Source organism: Barbus barbus, assembly GCF_936440315.1.
Source record: "Barbus barbus genome assembly, chromosome: 4".
NCBI classification, from domain to species: Eukaryota; Metazoa; Chordata; class Actinopteri; order Cypriniformes; family Cyprinidae; genus Barbus; species Barbus barbus.
This window is the reverse complement of record NC_136732.1, coordinates 11656088-11674981: the sequence shown is the minus strand read 5'-3', so window position 1 is coordinate 11674981 and position 18894 is coordinate 11656088. Positions and strand designations below refer to the sequence as shown.

The 18894-nt window shown below is 37.5% G+C and overlaps 1 protein-coding gene across 1 annotated transcript in view; it reads right to left on the bottom strand.

Annotated features, from left to right (window-relative positions):
- LOC306865112 (extracellular serine/threonine protein kinase FAM20C-like) overlaps positions 1-16792 on the bottom strand; it is a 66851-nt gene extending 50059 nt beyond the window's left edge. Inside the window, exons 1-3 of the mRNA XM_079409486.1 lie at positions 15789-16792; positions 12593-12774; positions 8195-8273 (exon numbers count right to left, since the gene is read on the bottom strand). Coding sequence (XP_079265612.1) covers positions 8195-8273; positions 12593-12774; positions 15789-16333 — 806 coding nt within the window. The 5' untranslated portion in view covers positions 16334-16792. The remainder of the gene's footprint in view (positions 1-8194; positions 8274-12592; positions 12775-15788) is intronic.
- Positions 16793-18894: the final 2102 nt, after the last annotated feature.

Sequence of the window (18894 nt, the reverse complement as noted above, 5' to 3'; positions counted from 1 at the left end):
TTCTTCCTTTCCCATCAGATCCAGCGTCCACTCTCTGGGTTCGGAAGCCCGCCCCGTGGTTTCTTCCCCCCGGAGAGAGGGCTTGACGCTCCGCCTGGTCTTCCTCTGAGGAGGTGGACGTGTAGGACGTCAATGAATTGTAAAGCTGCAGTGTTTGCACAAGCATATTATGAATGACGACATCATTATAGCAGCGTAAGAAATGCTAGAAATGGAGTTTGCGCTGTCAGCTCTAAAGAAAAGGGGCTGATTGTGCTTCTCCCTGCCGTATGATCACGCGAGTGAGATCACGGGGATCGCAACATGGATCTAGCGGATGGGTTGGAGACGGGTTCGCCCTATCTCCACCTGCATTCCCCATATCTAGTGCTCTCGCTTGGGTCTGGAAGCCTGCGGTGTGGTTCTTCCCACTTTGAGTGAGAGCTCGCTGTTGCAGCGCACGTTGCCGAGGCGATGCGTGCATTACATCATTCTCATTCTTATTATGAATCATTTTCATATCAGACCATGTTTACTCATCTGGTTGTCTTTCTGCATTTAATTTTGAGGAATTGAATGATGTATTTCATTGGTCTGCCAACCCTGCCAGTGTTCCAGGGCGCAGTGGTCTCCAGCGAGCGCTTCTCTCAGTTACTTCCGCCCGGAAACGTAGCGGAACTGAGAGGCTCGCCACCCCTTTGGGGGCCTTTAGAGCAGCTAGAGCAGCCATCCCCTGCCGGTCTTCCGCTTCAGGGCACCGAGCTAGCAGCTCTAAGGACACCAGAGGCCAGTCTAGAGAGACTGGTTCCCTTAGTAGGCACCTGGCAGTGAGGGAGCCCCTGCTAAGTGTGTCTCATTGGGTCCTGCCTGAGCAGGCTCTGGTTCTATCAGTCTAGTCTTCCTATAAATGATGCAGGTCTGAGGACCGTCATTTCAATAGGAGACTTCAGCCGAGGCAGTCCTGATACTATGGTCCAGGACTCATGAGGGCAGGCCCCTCAAGGGAAGATCGGCATACACGGTGCCCGTCTCTCCTCAGTGCCCTCGGGAGATTGGTCTGCCAACCCTGCCACATACGGTGTTCTAGGACGCATCGGTCTCCAGCGAGCACACATCTCAGTTTCTTCCGACCAGAAATGTAGCGGAACTGAGATGCTCGCCACCCCTTCGGGGGTCTCTAGAGCAGCTAGTTTGGCCGTCTCCTGCCGGTGTGCCGTTCCAGGACACTGAGCTAACCGCTCTGAGTACACCAGAGGTCAGTCTCGAGAGACTGGTTCCCTTAGTAGGCTATTTGGCTGCGTGGAAACTATTGCCAAATGTGTCTCCATGGGTCCTGCATACTGTAGAGAGAGGCTACAGAATCCAGTTTGGTTCTCCTCCGCCTCAATTCAACGGGGTGAATCCTACTCTGGTGGGCCCTGAGCAGGCTCTGGTAATGGAACGAGAAGTAGAGTACTCTCTTGAGGAAGGAGACCATCGAGGTGGTCCCTCCTCACGAAAGAAAGTCTGGGTTCTACAGCCGGTACCTCATAGTTCCCAAGACGGATGGAGGGTTGAGACCCATTTTAGATCTGTGTCAGCTGAACCGCTCAGTCATGCGACTGAAGTTCAAGATGCTCGCAATCAAACATGTCGTGTCTCAAATCAGGTCCGAGGACTGGTTTGTCACGATAGATCTAAAGGACGCGTACTTCCATGTCGCGACCCTTGTACAAGCTGGCGCACCAGATCCTTTTTCTCTCGCCCTCGTGCACTCCCGAGGGATACACACGGCAGGGACTTGGAAGTCCGGAGGCGTGGGCATCTCGTTCCCCTAGCGTTTTCGACGCAGCTCGAGTTCCTGAAGGGGAACGTCTCAGGTTACGTATGTAACCATGGTTCCCCGAAGGGAACGAGACGCTGCGCCTCGAGGCCACAATTCCGGCACCCCTGTCAGCGCTTGCTTCATTCCTAGAAGCTGACGCTGGCTCCGCCGCATGTGCTTTTATGCTTCCTGGTTGATTATGTCACCCGCCCGTGATGTCTCGCCCTTCCATTGGACAGATTACACATGTGATTCAGAGCGCGGTCACGCTGGAGGCATTCCCCTAGCGTTTTCGACAAAGCGTCTCATTCCCTTTGGGGAACCATGGTTACATACGTAACCTGAGACGTTTCTTCCACCCTCCTCGGGGGCTCCAACATAAATTATTTCTGCTTGGAGGACTTGGAAAACATACAGATACGACTGGATGGCTTGGATTTAACCACCAACTTTAGCGGGTTGTTCTTGTGGTAATGGTGCTAATGGTAACCATGCCAAACCTACAGCCCTTGGTCCATAGATTAAACATTTTGTCCTTTTCTCATTAGGGTTTACCAGCATTTTATGTTATCTAGATCTGACTGCATCATCAACAATCTGTTACAGTCAGATTTGACATTCTGTAATCCCCAAACATCATGTCTTTCAGCAGGTCCCACGTCTGCCACTCTTAAAAATCCTACCCTTCTCCACACACAACGCATAAATGCATCACTTCAGCTTAACTTCCTGCCACGGCTGAGGGCTCAGACAGCGTGCTCTAAACATCACCCCAGTTGTCATATTTCATGGAGTTTGACATGTGAACTGCCGTAACAGGATTTGAACCTAAAATATTCTAAGCCTCTTTTACTATCAGAATATTTCAATATGAGATCCAATCTGTCAATATGATGACAAATGTACTGTTTTTATTTATTTATTTTAAATACGCTTATCCATTGACCATAAAACATTTTTTTATCATGCATCTTTTTTTATTCCTGCCTATATTTTTAATCAGCAAATTCTCTCCCTTTTTCATTTTAGATGACAAAATGCATCTGAAGCTGGGAATAAACCTGAATTTTACAACTGGATTTTCTATCTGCATTCTAAAACACAGATAAAACCTGCTTATTCTGAAAGCCCCCGATGCAGGTTTTGACATGCATTGTGCTTTAGCAAAATGATTTCCCATGTCATAAATCATGGATTAATAACATAAAGGTACATGCAATCTGTCCTAATGCGTACCATGAAGACACTTGGTTTGTGCATAGCCCACAACAGAACCTAGAAGCTGGAACACAGAGATACCATAGAGTTCCAGTGACAATCAGAGAGAGTTTGTGGGTGATGGTCTCTCCCTGGGTGAGCTGTATGTAATATTCTACATGACATGAACATATTCTGCATTATAGCGTTGAATGCACAACAGCTGTAGCCCAGAATACTTTCTCTGTTGCTGCTGTGAGAGTTCATATCAAAGCACTGCAGCAGTTTCAGAACCAATATGAGGAAAAAAATTATTAACATCAAAGAAGTGGAAAACTCAAACTTGGCTCTTAGCTGAAAGATCCACAAGCTATTTTGCTGTGTGAGAGTTTTGGTTCCTGTTAAGGCACATCCAGTCTGGCATACACTTTAAAGAGCTGCTCACCGACCAAACTTCTAGCTTGTGAATAAACGAGAGCTGTTTGAGGGTTCATAACAGTGTCTAACACAAACATGCTTAGTGGGACATGTTCCTCAAGCAACAGCCTTTACAGTCCTGGAACAATATTCCTATTAACCAGTCATTGGCCTTTTAGAGGTAATGATAAGTTCCAGGAGTCAGAGAGTGAATTATGGATGGATCTGATAATAAAGAGAGGAAGTCAAAACTAAAAGTTGTCACACATAAGCACCTTGCATTTGCATTCAAGGCATGTTTATCAGTAAACATGTTCCCTCAGAATCGAAATGAGCAAAAATAAATATTACAAGCCTGAACACTGCAGAAATGAGAATAAATTGATAAAAACCAATATATGCAATATAAACAATCATTTTTTTTATCTCAAATCTAGTTGTGTTTATGCATTTTGTGGCTTACATGCCTTGTTTTTGGACTTCTATTAAAGTGTGGTGAGTCTCTGGTGTTTTTTTGCCCTGTGAATCAAACCTTTGACTTCGGCATTGCTAACATCTCACTCTAAAAATGGGAATGTGTGAGTATTTACATATTAACATTTCGGTAACCACAAAAGTTAAGATTAGAGGTCACTAACAGTCATGTTGAGTTAATGAGATTTCTGTTCAAATGCTTCCTGGACATACGTTGACAAAATCATCCATCATTATTTTTCACTTTATAGATATAAAAAGTATATGACAGATATGTTTTTTAGATATGAGTTTCAATACTTGTTGTTTGGCGAACTGCTAGGGGTGGCTCAAGACTTTCTTTCTTTCTTTCTTTCTTTCTTTCTTTCTTTCTTTCTTTCTTTCTATTTGACAAAAAAAGTAGTGAATACACTCAATTTGTCAAGGATAACACAAAGTTTAAAATAAAACTTGTTTCCATTGTGGTCCTTGATGTAAAGCACAAACTCTACTCCCGGTAACACTGGCACTGCATTATACATACAAAAATTACAATAAAATTCCACATTTACAAAAATTTACAGTCAAAAACAACCACGTACGTAATACAAATTCATCAACAAAACAACCTACTTAAGAGTCAACTTTTAGCTTTTAATCTAAAACTAACCATATTCAAAATACCTTTAATATCCAGATAACGTATTCCACAAAAGTGCCCCAGAATATCTAAAAGACCTACGATCATACATAGTTCTATTTGATATTAAACAATTCCCCACCTTAACAGACAACTTAGAAACCCTATTCAATTTTTTTAGACCCAAATAAAATGGATTCCGTTTTACCTAAATGCAACATCAGTTTGTTTTCAGAGAGCGAGTCTCTTACCTTACAAAGCTCCTTACCTAAATTCACTTGTATCCTACCAACATCCTTATCTGAAATGAATAAAGCAGAATCATCAGCATATAAAAACCAATTTTAAATCACAAACTGCTTGCATGTCATTTATGTATATAAGAAACAAAAGAGGGCCTAAAACACTTCCATGAGGGACTTCATTTTTAACCAGAGTTTCCTCAGAAAGAACCCCGTCAATTTCAACCTTCTGAACTCTCCCAGTTAAATAAGAATTCAACCATGCTATCACTTTACTTGAAAAACCCATGACACTTAACTTGTCTAAAAGTACTGAATGATTTACTGTGTAAAGACAATGCGGTTGCGTGAGATGAATTGACAAAGAACATACCCTGAAAATGAATGACTGATAGATTTGTTTAATTTGTTGAAGAATTGCCTGGAGGAACTTTCCCATGAACCAGTTATGTTAAAGTCTCATTGTTAGGGTTAGTAATAATGCTAACACTAGTTGACAAGAATGTTGTTACATGAACAACAAAATATGTTGATTCAGGAACATGTCCTGGGTAAATCATGTTGTGCAAACAATCTCAGCATCTGATTTACAGTCTCTCATTGTTGTAACTTGACAGATCACTGGAAGGAATCTTGATTGTCAAGTTTGTAAATCTACTCCAAACAACAACATGTCTCCTTCCTTCTCTTGTGAAAAGAAGTGAACTTATTTGTATTGAATGTGCACTTTTTTAATCTTAAAAGTAAATTTTTAAAAACTTACGTAGTTGCAGATATTATAATATAACTGAAATAAAAAAGCCATTTAAGTGTATTTAAAGACGGTTTCCTAACACACTTGAGTAGGCTTTTAAAGAACATTTTGTAGTAATGGCGAAATAAAAGTATTTATTTAAAAGTACAGTATATAAATATCATTGTTTTAATAATCTTTTGCCATGCTTTTAAGTAAACTTATTTTGATGTGCTGACTAACATGCAAAAGCACATGTAAAGTACTTAATTATAAATTTAACTGGCAAATGTAAAATTAATACATTTTAAATGTAGTAAACTGCCTCTTTTTTTTTTTTTTTACAAATTTGCATTTACACATACAATTAAATGCATGATATAAAAATTATTTCAAATAATATAAATGCAAACTATAATCTTTTTTCATTTAATTGTAAATAACATGCAATTAAGTGTCTGAAAACATTACATTCAGTTCACACTTAAGAGTTTTTTTTTTTTTAAGTATATTATTTCTTTAATAGGTTCTCCTTTTTCACAAGGGCTTTTTTTCTGTCTCTTTGTCATTTTCTAATCTTATCTCTCCCTCTCTCCTTTCTCATTCCATGGCGATCAGTAGCATTCATTGCTGTGGTGTGGAATAATTAAACCATTCAGTGAGCATGGCTTTCCTGTAAAATACAGCTACACCTTCCTCATTTTGATGGGATGAGTGCTTTTCCGTGGCACAAGTCTGACCGGCTGGTCTCTGAATGAACATAGAGAAGATAGAGTGAAAGGTTGCACAATGATTTATTGCTGCATTTGCACCTAGATCCCAGTCAGATAACTCAAGTTCAATAAAATCCTCTCACATACACACACGTGTGGCTTTCTAAGACTGCAGGAACAGGAGCTGTTAGCCCTCCATGCGCCTGCAGATAGATTAGCATCCAGCTCAAAGCAGCAGCACATCAAAATAAGCTTTGATGCTTAGTAAAGCTGCACAGAGGGGCAGGTGTGGGAAAGAGTGGCCCCATGCGTCAACGAGGATTCTGGAAAATACTCCCAGCTTTTAGAGCTGGAGAAACCTATAGCCTTGTCGGAGTGGGAGATAGATGTAGAGCCTTGGAAAAGGGGGAAACCTGCAGCTTTATTTGGGAAGAAAAAGCACCTGCTTGGAGCAGTGAGGGTGGCCAAAAACAACGCCGAAAAAGGTTGGAAGCAATCAAGCATCCCCTAGCAATTATTTGATCACAAATGAGTCAGGTATCCCTTGCAATGTTGTTTCAACAGAGGGAATATGGCAGACACACTACGTCGATCCGCCCTCTTTTATGTGTGGCTGTTACAGCTTCTGCTGGCAAATATCCCCGAGAGCGTGTGATAGTGTCTCGCAGTTTTTCATTAATGCGTAAGCCTGGCGATGTTAATTAAAACCAGACTGATCATTACCCACCAGTAAAGATCATATGGATGCTTGTGCTGCCGGCCTACAAATGCCGAACACCACTGAGGAGTTACTCTAATAAGCATTAAGCTCAGGTGCAGTCTTTAGGGGCTTAAAGAATTATTATTTGTTTTTTAAATGGGGATTTGTAGGTAAATAACTGCTTATTCAATTTATCTTTGCTTTGTTAAATATCCTAATAAGGGGGCTTAAAGGAATACTCCACCCCAAAATTTAACAAAATCACTGAGTGAAAATGATTTAGCCACACTCATGTGATTCCAAACCTGTATGTATTTCATATTTTATCATTTCTTTTCCCTGTAGAACACAAAAGAAGAAAACTATATTTTATATTTTATTTTATACTCAAAACTATATTTTATAGAATGTTGGTAACCAAAAAGATATTTTGAATAATGTCGGTAACCAACAAAGAAATACTGAAGATTGTTGGTGACCAAAAGTATATTTTTAAGAATATTGGTAAACAAAAGTATATTTTGATGAATGTTGGTAACAAAAAATAAATTTGATAGAATTTTGGTAACCAAAAAGATATTTTGAATAATAGTGGTAACAAAAAATATATATTGAATAGTAGTAATGTTGAATGTTAGTAGTTAAAATGTTAGTAAGTTACCAAAAGTATATTTTAAAGAATGTTGGCAACAAAAAGTGTATTTCGAAGAATGTTTTTTTTTTTTTACTAAAATTATTTTTTGAAGAATGCTGGCAAAAAAATATATATTTTGAAGAATGTTGGTAACCAAAATGATATTTTGAAGGATTTTAGCAACCAAACATTTAGGTTCAAAATGACTTCCATAGTATATTTGTCCATACCATGGAAGTGAACATGACTCAACATTCTTCAAAATATATTTTTGCTTACCAGAATTCTTCAAAATATCTTCTTCTTATTTTGCTCCACAAAGGAAAGAAACACATATGACTTAGAACGAAATGAGGGTGAATAAATGATGACAGAATATTTATTTTTGGATGGACTACCTCTTTTAAGGCCTAAGAGTTAGAAAAATGATGTGACTTTAAACTGATTGTGTCATTTGTTAACCTCATTCTATTTTTAACATACTTCTCATATTTTACAGATGTAGAAAGACTACATCTATATGTACCATAATCATCTTGGACAACATCCAAAAGCAGAACATGTTTTTGTTGAAACACAAAAGGCTTAGTCCACGCCTCTTAAATACACTTAGTTTTTCTGAAAAAACTGGTTCTCCACTGGGCGTGCATTCATTAAATTGAAAGACTGCAATATCACTTACTTCATAGGTTTGAACAGGGCTTGTCCGTAGTTCTGGAATGACATGATGAGCTTCAGCTGAGTGCCACCTGACTTCATAGCTGTGAAGGAAACATAGTTACTGTAACACCAGCCGACCAGGTTTCTAAAAACAGTACAATATGCACACACCCACACACACTAACACAATCTTCTCTTCCAGCATTCATGCTAAAAAACCTTCTCTCTAACTCACACAAGCATATATTAGCAGCAATGTCTTGCAGTCTTGCAAACAGTAGTGATGATTTCTTAGTGTATTTCATCAGACTGTCAGAAAATCTCATGAATATATGTAGAAGCAACCATCTGCTGTTAATGAGAGTGGAAGAGCTAAATGGTTGAAACATCAGTAACGAGTTATGGCGCACATTTGTGAGTTACTGCAATATGACGGTCTCACGGTACTTCAAATTAAGGGACACTTGTTTTTTTTGTGTGTAATTCACACCAATACAGTACATTATATGTTAGAAGGATTACATTTCTACCTAAAATATATGCTAAAATATGTATTTTTGCGAAGAAAAAAAAATGTGATTGTTTCTTGAGGACTGTGTGAGTAGTACCACATCTTCGTAAGCATGAAAAACGTCCTCATGGTGACCTAAGAACTGCAGGTATTAAACAGCCCCTGATATCTCTTCAAAGGAAGGTAAACAGACTTTCATAAGAATGAACCAATTAACCATATGGGCGTTTCATCACAAATGAAGTCCCTTGCAAGTGTATAGGCCTTTGGCAGCTTAAGTTAGTCACAACAAATCATATTTACTACAAAGCGAATAATCCCCCAAAATTACACCATACTGTCTACAGTGATGTTTCTCATGGCTTTCCCAGCAGGGGTGTGTCAGTGCATGTCTCAAAATATCTTTTTAAATGTCAGATCCAGACAGTCGAGTTCTGGAAGTCTTAAAACTATGAGAGAAGTCAGGATACTGACCTTAGATCAGCAGAAAACAATTTTGTCAGGCTGATTAATGAGATTGGACAGCAAAGATGCCTGATATGGCTTTACGTTGAGTAATCCAAAAATTCTGTATCATATTTCCCCAGAGGGTACCTGTGCAATTCTGCAGCAGTAAAGTCTTATTGAACTCATTAGATGAGCTGAGACACGTCAGTTGGAACCAAGCCATAATGCCGTAGCTCTTAGTGTTATTATCTGGTGGATCTGGGTCTACACATACACAAATAAGTATTGTTAAACCACACATCTTTTGATTTGCTTCAATCCCTGGGGAACTGCTCTATTTATTTGATTAAATCAGTCCTATTTTTGCTAAATGTTTCCAGCAAAACACTATTTGAGAGTTATTTTTGAAAGCACTGCAATCACAACAGTTATTCACTGAGTGCTAAATTTATAACCTTAATTAATCCTAATATGACTGAAATTACCTCAAGCATTGTGTTATTTGTTCCAGAGGCTGCACTGAACCACGCTGTAAAAAGTGAACAAAGACATTTCTTATTGCACCATAGGAGGTGTAGAGTAATTTTTTAATGTTAAATATCTTTCCCTGTTTAATATGCAGAAAACTATAATTAAGCCATTTGTAACTTTATGAAAAGTTAATATATTTGAATGTACTAAATTACAACTTTATCATAAAAAATGGTGTAATTACAAATATATATTTTAATACGGCAGTACACTTTAACCATATTTCAAAAACAACAGAAGTATGAAATTATATATAAGTGGGTAGAAAAAGTTCAGCTAATTGATTTTAATATAAATTTAAACTATAATACATTTTCATTTAATTGCACATAACATGTAATTTAGTGTCTGAAAACATTACATTCATTTCACACCTATTCTTTTAAACTATATTATTTCCATAACAAGTACTTTTTAAAAGCTAAAGTGTACTTCTTTTTCACAAAGTTGGTGACACTAGTGATGCAGAAATTTCTTCACTATTAATAATCTATTTTCAATACCCCTTAAAATGACTTTATTTGCTGTCAGGTTTATTAAATGATATTTTTAATTCAAATAAATCCTTTTCATTTAGATGTTAGCTACCACACAAGGCAAAAGGAATTTGATGTTTCATAAGAGCATCACAATACAGAAAAATAAAGTCACGTAAGATCTTCAGGTGGACTTTCAGAGACTAATGGAGGAAGAGTTGTCAATCATACTCTCTCTTGGGAATAAAAGGACGTGCGCATCTGCCGCTTCTGCCATCATTCTGCCTACAGAAATAGGTCCTGATGTTCACTAGCCATCTCAAGTGCCTGAGTGCATGCACACATAAACATGTCTATGCGGATTATTCTGTACACCTCAGAAGCTTCTAACTAAAATACATCCAAATGGCACTTTCCACGAATAGGGGACAAAATATGGTCTGAAACTCTTTACACTGAAGTCGAATTTGTCCTTTTTCAGCATATAAAGAGATAGATGCTGCTTAACCTTCAGAATTCTCAACCTCAGACTAAATATTATATTATATTAAATATTATAATAGCAGCTTTTTTTAAGTATTGAAGCTCATTTCTGCCACATAAGAAAAAAAATTGTGTTAAATAAAAAGTTTATTATGAAATAAAAAGTTGAAATGATGACTTTAAAAGTCAAAATTAGGACATACAAAATCAAAATTATGCGATGAAAAGTCTTTACAAGTCGAAATTATGACTTAATGACTTTATATTCGTCTGACACTACATAAGTGGTCTAATGAATTGTGAAGAGTAGTATGTGGGACATTCTAAAATGAATTGGCTTAAAACAGTTTGGAGGACAAAGTTCAGTACACACCTTAATAAATAATAATAATTATATAATCAATAATTAATAAAGCATACTGTTTACAGAAAAGCAGAATATACCCCAAAATATGAACACAATGCATTGAATTTGCACCTTAAGCATTTTCTTCCCCATATAAAACCATTATAAAGAATGAAACACTTAACGTGGATTAATGGAGGAAAACTGTGATATAAAAAGTCCAAATATTTATTTAAAATGTATACTGTGTACAGGCAAGCATATTATTAAATCAGTGATTTTTTGTCACTGTCTTCTTCCATTAAGCTTCTATGTGGTAGAAAATGCTACCGTGCAATTTATTCTACTTGTCTGTACACAGTATGCTTTATTAATAAGGTGTGCACTGAACTTGGTCCTCCAATGCCACAGTTTTAAGCCACATTATGTGTTTTAGAATATCCCACATACTCCTCACAGTTCATTAGACTACTATCTTGTGTCGTGTCTTGTCAGACCAAGTCAAGTCTAAATTTTGACGTGTAAAATCATAATTTTGACTTTTTATTCTCATAATTCCTTTTTATGTCAAACTTTTGACTTTTTATATCAATTTCAATTTCAGTCATAAATTAATCTTTTTATCTCATAATTTTGACTTTTATGATGTATGACACAAGTGTGTCATTAACTTTTTTTTTACTTAAGTTTATGGTGGAAATGGGCTTCCATATTTAAGAGATTTGTGACTTTGTTACCATAATTTAGGACTTTTACCAACCCAGATTTACATTTATGCATTTAGCAGACGCTTTTATCCAAAGCGACTTACATTGCATTCAAGTTACAGGTTTTTTTTACATTTTATCAGCTCTTGCTTTCCGTGGGAATCGAACCCATGACCTTGGCGTTGCTAGCGCCATGCTCTACTATTTGAACTACAGGAAAGTTATGATTTGTGTTGCATTTTTATTTTCGAGATTTTCTAAATTAAACAAAGGTTCTTTTATGCACCCAACTGGCAACAGGGTTGGAGATTTAGCCAAAATAAAGTAGGGGCAAACTAGTTTAGGACAAAATGTTTGTTTATAGTTTACAAATTTATTAATTTCATTTGTTTAACCTAGTTCTTACAATAGCTTTGGTAAATTGGTTAGCTTTATTGACAAGCTTTTGTTTTTACATTTTTATTGTACTATTTGAATACAAACATACAGTGTTTAGAAGGGTTTAAAACATCTTATGTTAGATAATAATCTTATAATAATTTATGTAAAATATAACAGTTCTGACTGCTAAAAACATGGAATTTGTGCATCTAATGCTTTTAAAAAGTAATGAGAGAGTGTACTCTATTAATGGAAAGTGGCAAATATTCCCAAGCAATCCCAGTTTCCCCATTCCTCATCCACACGCACACAGACTGCACATACATCAAATAAAGCCCATCTAGCCCCTAAAATTCATTGTAATTCAATCACAATTACACTTTGAAAACCATTGACCTACTTGGCTCATGTCATTCCTACAATAGCTCTAAACCACTTGGCAATAATTGCTTTTGGGATGGCAGCACAGGGCCTAGAGCCTTCCCACTTCATCTGGGCTGCTTCATTAGACAGGAGCAGGTCCTGTACCCGAACTCACCTACGCTGGTGATCTTCTGGGAGACCAGGTCTTTCAGCAGGGCGCCGATGACGGGGTTGTGTCTGGAGTAGAGCTCGTATCGGTTAATCCCGATGTGGAAGCGAAGCCAGTTGGGATATGACTCAGCAGCGGCCTCCCCTGCCGGACTGTACTCCTCCTCCTCCACGTTCTCCTCATTATGCCTGTCAGTAAAGGACGGTGAAGGACATTAGTCACTACTAACACACATGCAGCCTAACAAAGACGAAAAATATATTTTTTTATCTTTCTTTTATTTTTAAACATACAAGAACTTTCTAACATTAAAGAAATTAAAATGAGGGGAAAAAAACATCAAACTTTGTAAGTGTCTTTGAATAAATCTTGATATATTTATATATGAACAACAGCAGTATAATATTGCTGCTATAATATATGCAGTATAATATTATAATAGTGTAATAAAGGCCTGTTCACACCAAGCATGATAACTATAAAGATATAGTTCTAAAGATCGTTCTCGATATTAAAGAATAGCAGAATCCACAACACAACTATAACGATAAACGATATCATTGGAATCACTTTCAGAACGATTTTTCCAGTTGATGAATGATAAAAACATTGACAGCCAATCAGAATCCGTTCTGCTGTAACGAGCTCAAGAATTTAAAGCGGCAGACGAGCTTGCACTTAGAATAAACAGACGATATCATTCGCTGGTGTGGACACTAATATCGTTATCTTTATAGTTATCGTTTTTGGTGTGAACGGGGCTTGGGTGTCTATATAATTACTAGGCCCAGATCGATTCTGTATATATTTTCCACTGATTTGCTATGGAAATTAGTTCAATGGATTTCAACATGATAAAACAAAGCTGAAATTACTAAATTTTCATTTCACAATGCATGCAAAACTGAATTAGCCAAAAGAAGTACACGGCAGCTTTCAAACAGAGCACTTTTTATGGAAACTTTTTATACTTTGAATGAACCTACCTAATTGAGAACTCAATGTAATGTTTTTAGACACTTAACTTTTGACTTTCGACACTTAATATTATTTACAATGAAATTAAAATATAATATAGTTGAAATTTATACTAAAAGCAACTGGTCGAACCTAAGAGTGATTTTTTTGACCCAGGTAAGTTTTTATTCATTAAACAGATGCACTGCTGAATGTACTGACAAGCATTGATAATAAACTAAAATATACTTTAATGTCATTTCTATTGAAAGTTGATGTATTCAAGCTTGATGTATTTAAATGTATTTGTAGTTACACATTTGATATGATGAAGTTGCCATTTAGTATATTTAAAATATATTCACTTTAAAAGTAATATCAAATAACACACTATAGTTAAAATTATAATCAAGTACTTTACATCTGCTTCAACATATAAATCTGCACGGTTTTCGATGTAATCAAAAATCAGCTTCATTTGAGTTACAATTACTCACTTTATCCAATTTATTTTACTTTATCCAAAGAGCAGTCTTTATGTTTTATTTCAATTGTTTGATGTTTTATTTATTTATTTATTGAAATTATATTAAAAATGAGCGTGTTTGAATGTGACTGATGGCATGCACAGATAATACCGTGATGACAGTGGAATACATCAGCTGTACTTCATTTCCCTGAGGCTCCTGACCTCACAACAATACACGACAAGCATGAGTTCAGTCTATTAAAACATTGTGTCACATCAAAACATGAAAAGGAATATTAAACAGTAATGTGACAGCATCTGCATGACAAGCTTGTCACATGCATTTTAAGTGATTAACAAAACACTGTTAAATCGGCCTTTTAACTCAACTATTCATGTTTAGTTCATCTGGATCTGGATCCGGATCAGTCAGGCATGGTTAAAAGGCATGTTTAGTTAATTCAGGCATAGTTAAAGGCAGTGAGAATAAGCTATCCCTGAAGGACGCTAGAGCTTGCCGGGTGAAGAACAAAAAGAGAGGACACAGGAGCAAACAAAGGGCATGACACCAACAAAAACCCCTTCAGCTTAATGCATCGGACAGCTCTGAAGAAAACAACACATCACACCAGAGGAACATAGATGAGTCCTAGCAGCAAAGCTTTTAACACTCACAATGAGTCAGTATGAACTGGAAATTATAAAAAGCACCCACAGTATCATTTCTTTCCACAACATACGCGCTCTTGTTTTTACCTCTAGATTTAAAAACACATGCACCTCTCTCCTAAATTATTGCTTTTAATCTCTATTGCCATTGAGAATCTGACTTTATTATGATTATTACTCAGAATGAGAAAATTATGACCCCTGGGTGTGATGTGAGAAACATTTATTCTTAGCTGAAAGTTGTTTGTGTAGCTCTTAATTTCCCTGGTGGTTTAGGATAAACACATTTACAAGACTCTTCTCAGTTTCTGTATATACACATTCTGTAGGTTATTGACTATAAAAAACTATACCAGGGCATGTTGTCACAATGGGTGACAACACAAATATGATCTACTATCTAAAATGAAAAAAGTATTTCTCCACAGCTATATCTATTTAGAGTATTTAACATACCTTTCAGCTAAATTTGAAAACAAGAAAACACAAAATACAAAACAATTCACGAAACAACACAAATTATCTTAATATGACTTTTGGTAACAAGGTGCTTAATACCAACATAAAACCGCTGCAAGATAAAACTCACATTTTGTCTATTTGGAACTTATTGGTGTGACAACTAGCACCAGTCTCCATTCATATTTTAATTATACAAATAACTGGGATATAAAAATAATTTCATATGCATAACAATATTCAGTCATGCCATTCTACTTTTCCAGCTGCTTTGTGATAAAATATGAGCAATCACCTTATGCTTTTCTTTATATTATCTCTTTAGAAGGAAGACTGGGGCAAGTTGTCACATTTTTTAATGCTGTGAATATTTTTCAGCACAGGTTCATTTTCTTATACGCCTGGTTTTGTCAATGAATAAAACAATGATTGTGAATCATTTAGCAAGGCATGCTGTCACTAGAATATGCGGTTGTCACAATGAAACCTGCAGTTTATTAACACTGATTTAAGAAAAATCTTTGTTTGAAATATGAAATCTTCTCCAGCTTCCGGTCTCTTTTAGTTAAGCACATAAACGGGACTTCATGGATAATTTTTATACATATGCCAGCATGTATTTCACTCCAGGTTTAAAGAAGCACTTGCCATTCTTGTTGTCCGGCAGCTTTGGGGAGGAATCTGATATCATCGTTGAGGTTGAACAAGGTGTCATCTTCAGAGAGATGAGGCAGGTCGGTCTTATAGAGGGGATGCTCATAGAGCGCCTTCAGTCTGGAGGAACCCTGGACAGCTCTCTGCTTCACCGTATCTCTCATCAAACCCCTCTTCTCCGAGCCCAGCTGCAGCTGTCTCACTCTCTTTTCAGACTCGGCTCTCTCTGTCACCTTCTCCCGTGAGTGCGAAGTGAGATTGGAGTTGGGTTCATTGCTGAAATCCTGCAGTAACCTCAAAGAGTGTTTATTAGGCCAGCCCGGTTCGGCGGCGGCGGCTCTAGCGCGCTGTTTGGCCCAGGATCGAGGCTCCTCGCCCGCTGTGTGAGCGCAGGAGCAACCGCCTCCACCTCCAGCGCTGGAGCTCGATCCCGCCACGCGCTTCTCCAGCTTGGGTAACAGGTCTATCATGATGTGCATGGTGCAGGCGACGAGAAACACCGTTAAAATCAACACGCGAAATTTACGAAATAGGATCATCTTTATAGGCTACCTAAAGCACTTGCCACAATATGATACAAGCTCTAATAAAGAGATTCAGGGGCGCATGTGGTGACTACTGTAATCCGCGTTATGATTTGAGATCCATGTTCAAATAGGTGCGAAAATCTTCTTCTGCATCCTGCGGTTTCCAGATGTAGCCTATCAAGAAAGATTTCTTTTCGGCATAGTTGCGAGTAGCGCGATTTTGATTTTAGGTGAGGTTCAGATGTCCTGTCGCATCCTCACAGGTTCATGATAAAGCGCATCTGTAAAATGTCCCGGTAAATAATGACAAAACACGAGGAAATCGCCGCTGTGACTTCTCAAGAACCGCACGGATGTCGGATCAGTCCCATGCGTGGATATCTTCAGTATGTGAGGAGGGAGATAAAGTGCATTAGTTCTTCATGAGGAGCAGTCAGTGACAGGTGTAGATGTATCAGTGCCCTGTGTGTTAAATATTGGGATCCTGCCTCTCCTCGTCACAGCATTCAGATTGGCTGAGTCCACGAGACTCAAGGAAGAGCGACTCAAAGATTTTCGGCTTGGAATGTCAGTGCAGTTCCTTCTTGTGAAGACAGAGGGCGCTGGTGCGCATTAGACTGACTTTGCTGGTGATTGGTGGCGGTAACGGTGTTCTAACTTACATTAATGGAAAGCTAAATAATGCTTAAAAGATCAGAGCATGCTATATATGAGCCAAAGGCTCTTGGTATTTTGAATGTGTATCTGTTAAAGAAATCAGTCGAAATAAAACTCATGTCATTTTATATTTTCTTCACCGAGGAAAGAAATTCATACAGGTTTGTAAACGGCACAAGGGTGAGTGATTGAATAATGTTTGTTAATGTTACTCATGAAAGGTTTCAGTGTCTGGTGTTATGGGATTGATCTGTTCAAGCTCAGCATTTACGTTTTTAAAGTCAAATACTGTATTGCGATATGCAAGAGCTATCCATAAACGCTTGAGACTTCTGGTTGGGAAAGATCAGTTTAAAGTAGCCTACTTTATAGACAATTTGAATATAATTTACCAAACCGATAGTTACCAAGTGGAGGATTGAAACCAGGCAATTGTCAATATTTTCATCAGAACAATGGAAGGATTTTTTTTCACCACCATAACAATACACTACACTACTTGATTAAGAGTTATGAATTTGATATGGCAGTCTGCCATGGTTTATGTCTGGGGCATGTATTTTGATGAGAAAGCATTTATCTTCTTTTCTTTGTCTTAATAAGGATTATTACTGACTCAAAACAAGCAGATGAAAACTGATGTCTCAAAATTAATTAAAGTTTAACACATAGCCCTGGGGGTGGTGTGAGAGAATGTTCTATTTTTTAATAAATCTGATTTAAATGTAAAATTGAGAAAACATAATGTGGGGAAATCTATGCAATTATGCCAGAAACAATAGGTGATTTGTTCTTGAACACCACCTTTTGAGCTCCAGGAAGTGTTTGAAAACAATTCATTTTACTTTTCCTGCTTTATACCTCATTATGTTTTTTTTTTCGTTTTTGTTTGAATTACAGTACATGTCTGCATGCTGCTGCTAGTGTTATGAAAAATTCAGTGTCAGCGTTCTAAGTCCTGCTATAGGCCTACGTGTTGCCTCTATTCGCTCCCTCTTCCCTTATCTGTGCTGCAGGATCTAGCAGCTGTTGCTAAAATTATCCCTAATATTTCCTAGATCTGCTGTTGAAGTATTAGCTGGAGCCAAAATAGTTTTGCAGAAAAACATTTGTGGGTGTTTCTTCAACTACTTTATTAAACCTAACAGATAAATGGAACTTTTTGTTATGCAAAGGTCACATTTAAACTTTTAAAAAGTACATATTTTGTAGGAGAGATATGAATATGGTGTAGGAGAGATTTGAATATGGTTTCAGAAAATGTACCAAGACATGATGTGTTCTGTCCACTCTTGTAAGCAGAATACTTGTAGTATATAATAAATTATATCCTCATATAATTCTCAGTGGGAAAATATGGAAAGATAAGGTGTTCTGTATGTAAGTATTACAAAATGTATTCTCGGTTGACATCGTCATACCCGTGTAATCTGAGCTCATCTTGGAGGATAAAACTGCTAAATTTTCTATATATAGAACACATTTATGAATACAGCACGAGGGTGAAATAAATCAGGGTTATATGTAGGCCAGGACCCCTTTGTTCAACTGCTAAATGACTTTAATGAACGTTTCCATATTTTGCACTGTCCTCCTTAATGTAAGCCAATTTCATCTCCTTTTCAAGATATAACAAAGGATCTGGAGCAGTAAAGATGTTATCCTTTCTGCTTCTATCCTTCGCTGTTATGCTCATCTGACGTGATCCGGGAAATCTGAGAGCTTGTAAGAACACGCCATTGTGTTTATTATGAATCAAACAGTAGAGTGCTTCATTAATAGCTGGCCAAAGGGAGTGTAACAAAAGGAGAGCACCTTTTGTACCTCTCATCTTTTGACATAATCTTCTCATCACAACCTGCATATTAAACATGTTTACCATTGTAGATCGGCTTGTGATAGTGTCCATGTTGTGA